Here is a 14,101-nt window from a genome sequence, read left to right as displayed (position 1 = left end):
GGTCCCGGCGCCGCATCCTCCCCCGATGCACCCGGAACATCCCCTTGCGCACCCGCTAACTCCTCTGCCCTCCACCTTGCCCACCTGCCGGGCCCCCCTGCTGCGGGACGGCTTGTGGGGCGGGCAAAGGCCTTGAGCGCAGAAATCCCGCACCGGGCTGAGCCGCTGGATGTTCCCCGTCCCCGAAGCCCCCGCAGAGCGCTGCGCCGGGGAGGGCGGCCGCGCACCTCGGGGGATTTTCATCTTTCCCCATCAAACGCGGTGCCCGGTAGCCCGCGCTATGGCCGGGGAAGCCGCCGAGGATGCGCGGCCCCTACCGCCGCTGCGGAAAACGAGCTCCGGCGTGGGCCGGGCCGGCCGCGCAACGCTGCGCACCTGCGGAGGAGCGGCGGCCCCGACGGGGCGATCGGCTCCGGGAAGGCGGCGGGAATGAAACAAGCGGGAGCCGGCAGGACTTCTCCGAGTAGTTTTTTTATTGAAAGATGTGAGAATTCATCAAAACTGGACAGACAGATATCCGAGTAACCAGCACGTTGCAAATCATGTATCTTTTTATTTTAAAACAAATATAGAGCACAGTCCTGTGATATTTAAATTTATTATACTTCTTTTTTTTAATGTTCTGGAGTGAAAAATAAAAACCTGAGGTTTATTCCTGCATTCTCTATACCCCGCACTGTAGCGATATTTTAGTTATGTTTTGGATTCATGTTTGTTGTTTTTTTTTTTCTTGCAAAAGTCCATTAGAGAATTGAAATCTTAGTTTCAATTACTCCAAAAATTTGTTTTAGTGGTGGTACATGATTGTCCTAGAGAACAGGCGGGATGAACAATATTTTAAAACACAGTTAAAGAAACCGATATCTCCTTCAATCACAAAGAGCTAAATAGTTTTCATTTACAATATATATGCTCATGTAAAATGAAAAAAAAAAATAAAAACAAAACTTAAATGCGATGAGTTAAACTCTAAATATTATGTACACACCAATGTACAACTCTGAATAAATTAATACCAATTTGCATATTCTGGGATCCTTATAGCTTATTTACACAAATTACCATTTATTTCATAAATATCTGCCCGGGTACCCGCAGGGCTCCCCCCGCCGTACCAGCTCTGCGCGGCGGCGGCTGCCGAGGCGATTTATTTGCTGTGTTTCCTTTCTTATTTCTTTTAATCATTTTTTCCTCCCTCGCCCCTTGCACAGATGAGGTTTCAACCCCGTTCACCTCCCTGGTACTGGGGCCGGGGCCACCCCATCCATCGGGTGCCTCAGCGCCAGCTTGTTGACCCCCCCAGAGCTGCCCAGTGCCCGGAGCGGGGGAGTGGAGGGGCTGGGGAGCTCTGCGGCTGTGCTGGATGGGGGTAAGCCGCTCCCAGCCCCACAGCCCGGGGGGCGGTTGAGCCTTGTGCTCCCACCTCTCGCTCCTGGCTGTGGGGTGGTGGATCCGCTTGCTCGGTGGGGCTCCATCCCTCTGCTCCAGCCTCCATCTGCCCCCAGCCCTCTCTCCACAATAAATATTTATACTGTGCTGTACAAAATACCAGTGCTTCTCCGCCCCGCCGGGAGGGCTCTCTGCCCACCCCACCGGTCACTTGGGGGACTCCCTGCCGGGTGACAGCTCCCGCTGGCTCTCCAGCCCGCTCACCAGTCTCTGGATGTTTTGCAGTTCATTGAGGGACTCCTTCAGAGAGCCCTTGGGGGAGGCGGTGGGGCGCTGGCTGCCCCCCTTGTGCAGGGGCACCTCGGGGAGGGGGCTGGATTCCCGGCTGCTGCCGGCCTTGGAGCCCTCGGAGCCGGGGTTGAGGCTGGCGGGCAGGCCGGTGGTCAGCAGGTTGGTGCTGGGAGGGATGGTGACCGGGAGCTGGTAGGGGCTGAAGCGCAGGCGGGGGCGGCTGCTGCCCAAGAAGGGGTTGCGGGAGAGCGGCCCAGCGGCCGCCGCGCTGGTGGCCGGCATGGCCGAGGCGGCCGCCGCAGCCGCCGCCATGTAGGTGTAGGGGTAGGGGAAGAGTCCGCCGAAGGTGGGCATCGGGATTCCCTGTGGAGACAAATAGAGAGGGGTGAGAGATGTGCCAGTGTGCCGCTGCATCCTCCCTCCTGCCTGTCCCCAAGACAGTGTTCCCTTGAGAAAAGCAGACACCCTGGTGTAATAAAAACACAGCGCAGGGATATTCCTGTAGGACAGGCTGAGGGAGGGGATACAGCTGGAGAGCCCCATCCAACCCAAACCGACCTGGACCCAAAACCCCCTCCTCAACCTGCCCCATCCCTGCACCTCCTCACACACTGCATGTCCCCATCTGTGCAGCATCACAGACCTTTAACCACATTAAAACACACTGTTAAGTATGTTCGATAAATTAGGGTAGTTCAAAGACATCTTTATGCGTTTCATCATAGGGTCTGGCAAAAGCAACATGAGTGCAGAAGCTGCTTTGGGGCTGGCAGGGAGATGGGGACGGACAGGTCAGGCAGGGCCATGGCTCCTGACTCTGCCCCTGCCTATGGGGACCCATACAGCTGCAAAAAATAAAAAAAAGAGGAAGATTCCTTCTCAAATCAGGCCCGAGGTCAATATGTCCCCCATGTCCTGCCTGTGCCACAGCAGGCAGCACGTCAGGGGTCTGGGGGAACATCAGCCCCTTGGCGCCATGGGCTGCAAGGGGCATGGAGGAGGCTGGGGGCACCAACAGTTCCTGACTGGCACTGGTCCGCCTTTGTGTCCCCACGCTGGGGGTGATGCCGTCCTGGTCTGCCCTGTGCCCATGAAGCGCTCTGTTCAATTGAGGAGCTTTGAGGAATGACGTGAAGAGGAGAGCCCAGGGCCTGGACGGGCAGTGGGAGGGGGACAGGGACACAGGGTGGGTGTGGGGGCTTACCTGAGAGGCCAGCATGTGCTGGGAGAGGTGGAAAGGGAAGGGGGTGGTTGTCCCTGCTGCGCCTGGGGCGGACGAGAGGGCTCCGTTCTCCAGGCTGCCCCCGCCGGCCACCGAGGCCAGCAAGTGTCCCATGCCCATGGCGGAGAAGGCGCCGGGGGCCATGGCGAACTGTCCCGGGTGGATGAAGAGGGGCTGCCCAGCGCCCAGGGGGCTGAAGAACTGCTGCCCATGGAGGCCGGAGAGCGTCAGGCTCTGCAGGTGCCCGGCACTCAGGTGTGGGGGGCTGTCCGTGTGCACCATCAGTGGGGCGAAGGCCTCCTTGCCTAAGCCACCACCTTCTGCATCCTTCTTGCCCGGGTCTGGCTCTTTCCTCCGTCCTTCCATCTTGTCCTTCTCCAGGCCCCGCGTGCCGAACAGGCCCTCACCAGGACCCTCCCGGGGGGACACACCATCCTTGACCTTCTCCGGGCTGCGCCTCTCCTTGCTCCGCTCCTCTGGGCAGCGGGGGCTGCCACGGGGTGTCGTGTCCTCCCCACCGGGGCTGATCGCTGCTGTCGGCCGCTCCTCGGGCGCCTTCTCCACCTCTGCATCACTGTCGGCCCCCGGCTTTTCCTCTGCAAGGGAATGAAGGGGCACAGGGTCAGAGCAGAAACACCCAGGGGAGGTGAGGAGCGCATTGCTTGTGAGGGCCCTGGTGTCGGGGAGAGATTGCGGTGGCAAAGCCCTGATCGTTCTTAATGGGAGAAACTCATTTTGGGGTCAGCAATGGGCCCTCACGCCATGGTTGCTCTGGGGAAAGGGGATTAACAACAGCAGTTGCTTTGCCAAACAGGAAAAACATGTTTGATGGAGAACCAAAACGTATTACGGCATCGTTCTTGTTAGCTGCGAACTCAAAGCGGGCTGTGGAGTGGGGGATGAAGAGAGCACGGGCGGGTGGACAGCGCTGGAGGAAATGGTCCTGTATATATTTAATTACATGGAGCTGATCAACAGAGTACACAGTGGATTTATTCCAAATGTGCAGGTTGACGCAGGTTAAAGAGGCAGTCTTAAGGCAAGAGATATGGTACAGACTTTCCTAAAACGGGCTTCAATTTAAAACACCCACTGAGCTCTCAGAGGAGGAAGGGGGTGAGAGCGAAGGGGATGGCGAAGGCGAGGGGAGCAGAGCCCCTGCCCGCCCGGCTCCCGCTAAACGAAAACAACATTTTGGTGCGGGTTAGGTGAAGCTCTGCAGGCTGGGGCGAATATTCGGGGAAGCCTTTGAAAGAGGAGAGGGGTGTAATAAACCCTCCCACCAGCTCGGGGAGGAGGGGGTTGCAATTTTGATGAAGGTTTGCAGGGAATCGGGCTGGTGGAAAGTTTAAAGAGCAGCAGATTGATAGTGCGGCAAGACAAAACCCAGCATCTAAAAACTGCAGCGTGGGAACTGCTAGTTTATGTTCATTTACCAGCTTGAAGCCCTGGAGTTACAACATTTTTTCCCCTTTCAGATGTATTAATGTTTTTTTTCCAGGGGACTCTGAGCTGGCCATGAAAGGCAGGGCAGGCACCAGAGGGGAAACGGGCAAACACGTCTAGCGCACGGGCTGCTTTGCCATTTCATCTTGTTTACAATAACGTATAAACAGGAAAATGTTGCAACCCACGAATGCCATTCGCGTTTGCTCTGTTCTTGTCCTTTCAAACCTTGCGCTCCTTCGTGCCCATCCCGATCTTTTTTTCCCTGCTAGTTCGACCTCTCTTCCCCACAGTACCCGGCACCCACCGCCCCCGAGTGAACAGAAACCCGACGTTTGGGCAAATTTGGGAATCGCGTGTCTTTCCAGCCTCCCCCCATAGTTTTCCCCCGACGCCAGGGAAGCCAGAGGAGGATGGGAGCCGAGCCGGGGGTCGCCCCGTTACCTCTGCCGCTGCCCTTGAGGCGCAGGGGGCTGGGGAGGGGGCCCACGGGGGAGTGGAGGGCGTCGCGCACCGCCGAGGGCTCGCAGGAGGAGGCGTCCGACTCGCCGCCGTCGCGGTCGGGCTTGCAGGGCTCCTCGTACATCCGCAGGGACGGCAGCGACAGCTGCTTCCTACGGGGCGAGAGGCAGCGTCGGGCACGGCCCGGCCCTCCACGGGCGCGGAGCAGGGGGGGACACACGGACACCCCTTACCTCTTCTCCCGCCGACCATTGCCCGTGTCCCGAAAGCCCTTGGCGAATGGGTTGTTATCGATTTTCAGCTGGGTGATCTGTTGGGGGGAGACGGAGAAGAAAGGAGGCGTGAAGCCCTTGCCCGCCCCCCGCAGCTCGCCGCCGTCGGGGAGCACGGGGTGCGCTGCACAGGCTGCGAAACGCACCGCGGCTCCGCTTTAACACACCGCATGCTTTATTAAAAATGATGCTGAGGTTTGGGCTTAAATTATTAATAGAGTCTTAATGATAGGAAGTTATTTTTCACGGCCCCCCGGAGAGAAGATGGCGACTGAGCCGCGCGGCGCTGGTTAAAAGCTATTCTTATCCCTACCCGTCACGGGCTTCTAGGGCCGGCGACATTAGGGCTCTCAATAATGCATGGCTCTGAAACTCGGCCCCGAGAGGGGCGCTGGAAAAAGCCAGGGCTGCCCGGCCCCGCTGCAACCCCCGCCCGGCCGCCTCGGCCCCGCCGCATCCCCCGCCTGCTGCCGCCCGACCCGACGGGGCCCACCGGCCGGTGGCTGCCCCGCGCAGCTTGCGGCGGGCGGGCAGACAAAGTGTTCTTTAATCGATTGTGACTCTTCGCCATAAACTTTACGAGGGAAACAAGCCCACCAGGACCCTCAGACAGAGCTGTCAATTAGCATCAGCAGCCAGGGGTGGAGGTGGGGGTCAGCTTTTGGGTTAAAACACACACACACAACCCTTGGAGGGGGCTGGCAGAGGCTCTCCGCTCCCCACCAGGCTCTCCTGGCTCTGCTGCTCACAGGGTAACACTTGCTAAATCACGAAAGCAACTAAAATTAGCTTATCTGGCTCTATTTTTTTGGCTCCTCCTGAGCCCAGGGCACCTTCTCCACGAGGCTGCCCAGGCCACAGAGCTTTTCTCTGTGAGCTGGGCCTGCAGCAAAGACTCCTGCGGCCCAGAAGAGGAGCAGTGAAGTCCAGGAGGAAATTATTAATCGTAATAATATAAATATTAATATTAGCAATGGATTTAGTATTAGCAATAGCAATAATAATAGTATGAAGGGCACCTCCTGCTCTGAGGGCTTGGGCTTTAACCTTTCTACTGTTATTCCCTTTGGCCACTCTCCCCAAAAACATCCTCACAGACATGCACGTACACAAATACACCCGAATAAGAGGTAAGGGATGGGACAGGAGTGAGAGCAGGGGTAGGGACAGGGAATGGGCAGGGACAGGGAGAGCCGAGGCGCTGCCGGGCCGTACCTTGTCGTTCTGGTAGGCAGTGACGGCGATGAAGTCGGTCTCGGGGAACACGTAGGTGCGGAAGGTGCTGTAGGGCAGCTTGAGGATGTCGTTGGCCCGGACTATGTGGAACCTGGGCTGGTACTTGTGCATGGAGTTCAGGATGGTCTGAGTGGGCGAGAGAGCACAACCCGCAGCTGCCGTCAGCCTCATGGTCCATGTTACGTGCGTTTAGCTACCTCCCCCAGAAAATCCCTATTCTCCCGAAAACAACCAAAAAAATATTTCACCGTGAGGAAGGAATGCCGAGGGATGCCAAAGGGGAGATTCTTTTTTTGTTTATGCCATTGCACGATCTGCCCCCAAATAAGGAGGTCAGGGGAAGGCAGGCACGGCAGCATCTTTGCGGGTGTTAAGCACGGCAATAAAGCAGCAAGAGGGATCTCCCCCTTTTATTACAACCCTGCAAAAGCGAGGCGAGTTTCCGACACATTTCTCAGCGCTTTTCATATTTCCGTCCTTTAAAAAAAATAAAAATACTCTACCTCACCACCACAAAAATGTAACGGTAAAAAGCCTCTCGATTCGTGCCGGTGGCGGCAGAAACCCGTGCCAGCCCCAGCCAGCGCCTGCGACGTGAAAGGAGCGTTTCACCATGAGCCATGTTAAATTTATGTCTCGGAGCAACGCTGCAGAAGGAACAGACATTTTTCTTTCCCAACCAGGTGTCTGAAAGCGTCGCCAACACTCAAAGCCATTCTCTACCCTATTGCCTTTTTAAAATCATTATTTTCTTTTTTAAATTCCAACCGAATCTAGCGCTATTTGGCTGAGGATTTTTGGAAGCGGCTGAACCCCCCGAGTCGCGCCCCGGGGGCACCTCCGACCCCCTGCCCCTCATTGCCCGCACCGCTCAGCGTTTTCCTGCCCGATAGTGATTAAATAATTCCCCAACCTGCTGTGGTAGGGCTGAAATGTAGTATTTACCGACCGGAATTGGTAGGGGAACGACGAAAGCTTGAGTAATTATTGTCAAATAAAGACGGCCAAATGGCTAAATAATTATCACTTCATTTCGTTTTAGAAGGCAATAAAAAAAAATCCCCCCCCCTTTTTTTTTTAACCCCAGCAATAATCACCTGTCGGATCGCTATTATATTGATATCATCTACACGGGAATTATCGCGAAAATGGTGCAAAAAGTATCATTCAGCCGTGCAAATCTGCATTTCTTTGAAAAAAAAATAATCATCCCTCTCTGACCAGATGGGCACTGGCTAAACCCTCATCTCCCAGATTTAACACAGTCCGGATTTTGGACAACGACAGATAACAGAAATCTTTAATTGAAGGAGGCGAACCGTTAAAAACACTGAATCAAACTAGTTTTTCCCCAGTATAAAAAAGCAAGCTATTTTTTTAGACTCTGTATCGATTTACCTTCCTGTCTATAAATAACCTTGTAATGTATTATTTAAGAAAGACTCTGTTTCCTGCCCTAAAATCAAATAAAAATAAATAAAAAGAGAAAAGTTCCCGGGCAGCTGCTGAGCGCTCGCCCACCTGAGCGCCGTGTACCGCGGCTCTGCCGGCCCCGGCTCCCCACTAATTACCGTATCACCAACGCTGGACCATGAACTTTCCTTTTATCGCCCTAAATGCTTGTCCAGAGGCTAAAGATAGCCGGCTTGTGCGCCGTGATTTTTTCCCCCCGTGCATTCACGCAGGATCACGCTCTCCTGGCGTTTTGACCCCGCTTTCTGCGGATCTCTGCAAATTGCCAACACGCTTCCGTTTCTTTCTTCTTTCTTTCCAAATCTCTATATTTTTTGTTTTATTTTGTTTGGGCTGTTGCTTTTTGTTTTTTTTGTTTTGCCTTTATTTTTTATTCTGTTGGTTGGTTGGTTTTGCTTTCTTTTTTTAACCTGCGGCAGGTGATGTAGATATGATCAACAGGAGAAATAATAGGAGCGTTTGGGAACCTTTCAGAAGCAGCCGGTGAGGAGCCGCAGCTGCCAAGGGCTCCGGTCCTGCCTCCCGGCCTCAAAAACCCACCGCAAGTGCTGCCGCCCCCAGCATCGCGGTCCCGGCCCGGTCCGCAGCGCAGCCTGGGTTGAACCTGCCCGGCTGCCGCCCCGTCGGGGCTGCCCTCCCTGCATCCCCCGACACGGCCTCGGCCCCGCACATCCACCCCCCCAAATCCCGCTCCCCGCAGAGTCCCAAGCGCTGGGGAAAGGCGGCAGAACAGGCCGCGAAGGGTGGGGATGAGAGAGCCAAGGGGATCCCAAGGCTGCCCACAGTCAGGCCTTCCATTTCCCCTCGGGGGAGTCATCCCCAGGACAGTGGGGAGCTGTCCCTCGGTGCCGGGTAGGAGCAGGAGCCGGGGGGCTGCGGGACAGCCAGGCCAGTGTAGGGCCCGGCAAGGCCCCGCCGTCCAGCCCAGCCCCGCTTGTGCTGTTGCCGTGTGGGGAGAAGCCATTAAAGCCCAGCTGTTTCCCCCGGACAGAGTAGACCGGCACCGGGTAGACCCCACTCCTTCTCCGGGGGTCCCTGCTCGGGGGGCTCTGCTCTGCCCCGCAGCCGCACTTACAAAGCCGTGCTTGTCCGAGATGTTGTTGGTGAGCTTGAGCTTGTGAAAGGCAACAGGTTTGGCCATCCACTGTTCCCCCGTGGCCGGGCTGTCGGGGTGGATGTACATGCGCTTGGGCATCTCCGGGTCGGCCTTCCCGGCGACCATCCAGCGGGAGTTGTGGAACTTGTACCGGCAATCGTCGGCCGCCACTATATCCATCAGCAAAATGTACTTGGCCTTCTTGTCCAGGCCGCTCACACGCACCTTGAACGGGGGAAACATCCTCCTGCGGAGAGACCCAGAGCGGTACAGGGCTGCTCCCGCCTGCCCGCAGCCGACCCCCGACGGCCGCGGCCCCGCCGAGCCGCCCCGCACCGCCCGGCCTCGGCGGCTGCTCCGAAACCACCATTTTTTAGTTTAGCTTCACTGAGGATTTCCAGCCTTTCTAACGTCCCGTTGCTTCTCACCCCACTCTGCTGCCCTCACCCAGGGCAGAAAGTTGGGAAAATGCTAAAAAATCCCATTCTGGGAAATAGTGAACGAAAACGCATCCTGGATTTCAGCCCATTTCCCTGTCCTGCGACGAATCTCTCACCCAGCACCCCGCCAGCCCCGGCGCTGCCCTCCCCCGGGGACGAGGACACGGGCAGGGACGGGGACGACCCCGGTCGCGGGGAAAGTTTGGCAAGAGGAAAGGAAGCGGCGGGCAGCGGCGTAAACAAATACAACGGGGGATTACGGGCGCTCAATTAGCGCGCACAAATTTAATTTGGGATCGCACTCGGAAAACTAATAATTGGGGCGTATGGGGAAAGCCAGGAGTGTAAATATCTCCGAACAAAAAAATGCAGGGATCGAAATTCCCCGCGTGAATTAATCGAGGCGGATTTGGGGAGCACCGGGGGAAGCGGGACGAAACGGAGGGGCGAGGGCGCTGCGCGGCCGCGCAGGTGCGGGGCGGGCTCCGCGGGGCTGCGCGGGGCCGGCTCTTACCTCCCGGACTTGGTGATCACCATCTCGGTACCCAGCTTGTGAAACTGGTCCCAAAGCTCTTTGGCTTCCAGCGTTACTTTAGGGTCGTCTTCGACCTCCTCCTCGGGCTCCAGGCTCTTGAGTGAGCGCAGATGGGCGGCTTGGTGGTGATGTCCCAGGGCCGAGACGTGCAGCCCGGCCTCGGCCGCCCCGGCCAGGCCGGGGTCCGGCATGGGCTTTGCCAGCGCCGCCGGAGGCAGAGCCAGAGCGGGGAAAAAGGAAGGCTGGGCGGCTGCGAGGAAAGCGGACATGGGGAAGTCGGCCGGCCGGGGTGCGTGGAAGGGGTGGTAAGCCATGGCAGTCCCTGGGAAGGCTGGATCTCTCATCGGTGCATCCACAAATCCAGGAGAAAAAGAGGGATTCCCTTTACAAAAATGTGTGTGTGCGGGTTTAATTTCTTTTTCTCTCTCTTGCCCAGCGAACTCGGTCGAGTCTCTGGAAGAGGAAGGAAAATCAACAACACACACACAAAAAGCGCGCACACACACACAAAAAAGCCAAAAAACAGCGGAACTAGATCTGGAAAAAAAATAAAAAGAAGATGAAAAAAAAGAGAGGCAGTTCCCGGCTCCTGGGACTCCCGGTCTGCGGAGGGGAGACAGTAGGTCCTTATTTTTTGTTGTTGTTCTTGCAGCGAGGGAGAGCGAGCGAGGGAGAGAGCCCTCCCGGTAAAGTCCTTCCCAACACTAAAATAGAAACAAAAGCCGGCGCGGGGCTGCGCGGAGCGGCGCGGGGCGCGGCGGGGCAGGGGCGGCCGCGCTGCCCTCACACCCCCGCGGGCCCTGGCTGCGCCTCGGCGGGGCCGGCCCGGCTGCGCGCTCCGCGGACGGCGCTGGGGCGAGGGTTGCTCATGGCTAAAGGAGCCGGAGTGGAAACGGTTAGATCTTGTCCTGATCTCTGTAAAACTGTGACTATCTCACATGTCCTTCCTGCTCTGATCCGCCCGCTAATGAGCCAAGCCCCCTTGATTGCTGATTTTACGCGTTTCAGACCAATTGTGGATCTGCATAGGCGTGGTTTTGACAGCTCCGGCCAAGCTCCGGGGCGCGGGGCGGGGGGGTCGCGGAGGGAGGGAGGAAGGGAAGAAGGGAAAAAAAAAAAAGGAGAAGAAAAAAAAAAAAAGGAGAAGGTGTCGGAAGCATCGGCAGTAAGAAAACATGTCAACAGAATAAAATATTAACCAATGACAGAGAAAAGTGCTCGAAATCCCACCCCCGGCTCCTTTCCGCATACCGGGTCAGCCCTGGCTGCGCCGCGGCCGGGGAGCGGCCGCCGCCGGTGCGGGGACAGCGCGGAGCCACCTTGGCGGAGCGGGGAGCGGCGCCCGGGTCCGCCCGGCCTCGGGGGCGGGGGGGCGGCGGCAAAGGGCCCCCACCGGTCTGTGCGGGGGCGGCGGGCCGGGGAGGGGGGAGCGGCCGGGAGTGCTCGGCGGCTGCCGTCTTACGACAGATCCTGGAGAGCGGATCGAGGTGGGGCGCGCCCCGCCCGCCGCTCCGCGCACAGCCGCGCACCGCCGCGCAATGCTGCGCAGCGCCGACGGGGCGGCCTTCGGGAGCCCGGCGGAGAGCGGCGGCCGGCGGCGAGGCCCCGAGTGGCGACCTCCAGCGCGGGTGAGTCGCTCCCTGCCGTCGCCCCCCGCCCTGCCGGCAGCCGCACCGACGGGTGGGATGGGGGGGTCCGCCCGCAGCCCCGTGCCCACGGCAGAGGCACAGACCCCGCCGTCGGTGCGCGGCCGAACGCCGGCGCGGCTGTGCCCAGGCGGAGGGGCTGTTTACCGGGCAGAGGGAGGCAGATAAGGCGGAGAGAGACACTCCGGGGCTGTTTGCAGAGGGATTAGGCCCGGTCCCGCCGCGCCGGGGCTCGGGGGGGCGGCGGGCGCGGTGGGTGTCCCCGCGGAGAGGTCGGTTTGGAGATCTGCGCTGATTAACTGAGGGCCGCGGTGGCTGAAGAGGGCCCTGGCGCCAGGCGGCTGAGCCCTCACAATAAAGACCCGTCTCTTGTCACTTCATATTTACCCCCAAATCTTCAAAAAGCGCCCTGCCATCCTTCCAAGGCTCCTGCCCCCGCCGCCTGCGCTGCGGTCCGGCGGGACGAGGGAGTGGGGGCCGGCCCCCTCCTCTGCCCCCCGACCCGCTCTCCCCCTCGGCCCTACTGCTCCGCGAATGCGCGGCGAGGCGCGGCCGCAGCAGCTCCGAGCCTTCGGGGCCGCGTTTCGCTGCCCCTCGTGCAGGGTGGGACGCGGGGAACCCTGGCTGCCCCCTCCCCATCCCGGTTCATCCTGTCGATAGCGATCCTCGCTCGCTGCCTCCCTGCTCCACGCAGAGTCCAAACCCAAGCCCGGGTTATTCTCGGGGGCGGTCACAACCTGCCCGTGTCCCGCGGCAGGTTCACCTCTGCCTGCAGTGCCCGCTCCCGCCACCGCGCCCGACGGGGCGGGCACAACGCGGCCCCTCGGGGCTGCCCCAGCCGGGACCGGCCGCGGTGCGGGGTCGGGGCGGGGGGGGGGGTGTCCCGCTGACCATTGAACGGAGAACAGGGACTGAAATTTAGACCCGATTTGGACTTTGCTTCCTCGCCGCCGCGGAAAACTGCTGACGGCAGCTTTGGCAAAAAGGGGGCTTGCTTGTATTTTTTTTTTAATTCCCCCTCACAAAGTAAAACCGGAGCCTCTCATTGCTCCGGATGGCATCACCCCATGCCGGAGGCGACTGTGTCGCAGACACTTTGTCCACAGCTCCATGGGGCCGGCCCATCGGGGCCTGGAGGCAGCGGGGTCGACTGCAGCAAGGAAAAGTCTCCTAGCCCCCAGCCCAGGGGGCCCAGGACCTCTGGTCGCACCCCCCACATCGGTAAACGTCGCAAACGCACTCGCCTGCAGAATAAAACCGACCCAGAGCAGCCTCGTCTCCCCGACCCTCTGTAGCATTGATCACCGATGGGATTGCCGGGGGTGGGGGAATAACGGGGAGCCAGGCACTGACTCGCTGGGGCAGATCCAGCCGCAGCTCCAGGATCCTGCGCCCATGCACGGCTGGGCCACCCATGCCCGCGGCCGGGCGAAATCCGGCATCGCACCGTCCTCCCCGTCTAGGAGAGATGAGCTTTGCCCCCCACCCCGAGGCCAGCCTTGCCCCGGGGGTTGGAGACAAGGGGTGTCCCTTTCCCTTCCCGCCCCAGGTCGCTGCAGCACTCGGGGCCACCGTTGTCCGGCTCCCGGGAGCCGCCCTGGCCGCCTGCGGGCCCGGGGCTGTGCTGGCGAGCGGTCCCCGGGCTGGGACGGGGGCGACCGGGCTGCCCCGGGGATCCGTTGTGGGCCAGCCCGGAGGAACCGGGCCGGCCCCGCTACCCCCGCGCTCCACCCGCTCCGCAGCGCAGCCCCGCTCGCTCTTCCCCTTTCATCTCTGCCCATCTCCACTCATCATCCCTTTTCTATTTTTAGCCGGTAGACTTAGGCCTTGGCGCCAGGCCGTTTAAGACCTGTCAAAGTCCTTCATATTTCCCTCATGTCACATGGACCTTTCGCTCCCTTCCCCGCGCCATGCGAAGGCCGTAATTTGGATCTGTGAGCTGGTGAGCAAATGCAATTTGCTCTTCTCCACCGCTGTGTTGTCTCCGTGACCCCAGCCAGCAGGACGGCTGGTGTCCTGTCCGGGGCACTTACACAAATTGCGGGTGATTGATGAAAAATAACAATTCTCACAAGCAGCCGGGCCTCTGCCTTCCCCTCCTCCCGGCTGCACCGGGCTGTGGCGGCCCCGCGCCCCGGGGAGCGCTCCCCCCCGACGGGGCTGCGCCGGGCGCACCGGCCGCGGGCTCTCCGGCTCCAGGCAAAAGGGATTTTCCTGCGTTGAAGGCGATCCATCGACCGCCCCCATTCCCGGACCTGATGCCACGGCAAGGGACTCCTCCGGTTCCCGCGGAGGGCGGTCCGACGGGGCCGGGCAGAAGAGTTCGCTCGCACCTTCCCGAGCGTGGGTGATTCAAATGAGAGTGGGAAAGGGACGTGCCGTGGAGGGAGGGGGACGGTGCCGCTTGGCTGGGCTTCTCGCTGCTACCCCGGGAGCAGCTGGACAGACAGACCTGCGGACGTCTGACACCTCCGGTTGCACCGTCCGCAGCGAACCCGCAGATGCGGGTTGGGGAGGTCCCGACCGCGGCAGGAGCCCTTCGCCCTCACAGGAGAGGCCCGACGTGTGCTGGGCCTCCGCGGGACTCGGTGAT

The 14,101-nt window shown here is 59.5% G+C and overlaps 1 protein-coding gene across 1 annotated transcript; it reads right to left on the bottom strand.

Annotated features, from left to right (window-relative positions):
* Positions 1–455: 455 nt before the first annotated feature.
* TBX2 (T-box transcription factor 2) lies at positions 456–10,347 on the bottom strand. Its single transcript, XM_065036763.1, has 7 exons — positions 9,842–10,347; positions 8,867–9,134; positions 6,298–6,444; positions 5,044–5,120; positions 4,793–4,962; positions 2,885–3,498; positions 456–2,043 (listed from the first exon to the last, which is right to left on the bottom strand). The coding sequence occupies exons 1-7, from the start codon at positions 10,204–10,206 to the stop codon at positions 1,597–1,599; spliced, it is 2,088 nt and encodes a 695-aa protein (XP_064892835.1). The 5' UTR covers positions 10,207–10,347; the 3' UTR covers positions 456–1,596.
* Between the last annotated feature and the right edge of the window lie 3,754 nt (positions 10,348–14,101).

This window comes from Columba livia, chromosome 20 (assembly GCF_036013475.1).
Source record: "Columba livia isolate bColLiv1 breed racing homer chromosome 20, bColLiv1.pat.W.v2, whole genome shotgun sequence".
Taxonomy (NCBI): Eukaryota; Metazoa; Chordata; class Aves; order Columbiformes; family Columbidae; genus Columba; species Columba livia.
The sequence above is the reverse complement of the archived record's forward strand: the minus strand, read 5'-3'. Positions and strand labels throughout refer to the sequence as shown.

Bases quoted from the DNA above. Each gene is read 5' to 3' on its own strand.
- TBX2 (XM_065036763.1), bottom strand. From the start codon at position 10,206: ATGAGAGATCCAGCCTTCCCAGGGACTGCCATGGCTTACCACCCCTTC. The intron at 5,121-6,297 runs GTACGGCCCGGC...TCCCCCCAACAG, and splicing joins CTGCCTACCAGAACGACAAG to ATCACCCAGCTGAAAATCGA. The intron at 3,499-4,792 runs GTAACGGGGCGA...ATTCCCTTGCAG, and splicing joins CCTCAAGGGCAGCGGCAGAG to AGGAAAAGCCGGGGGCCGAC.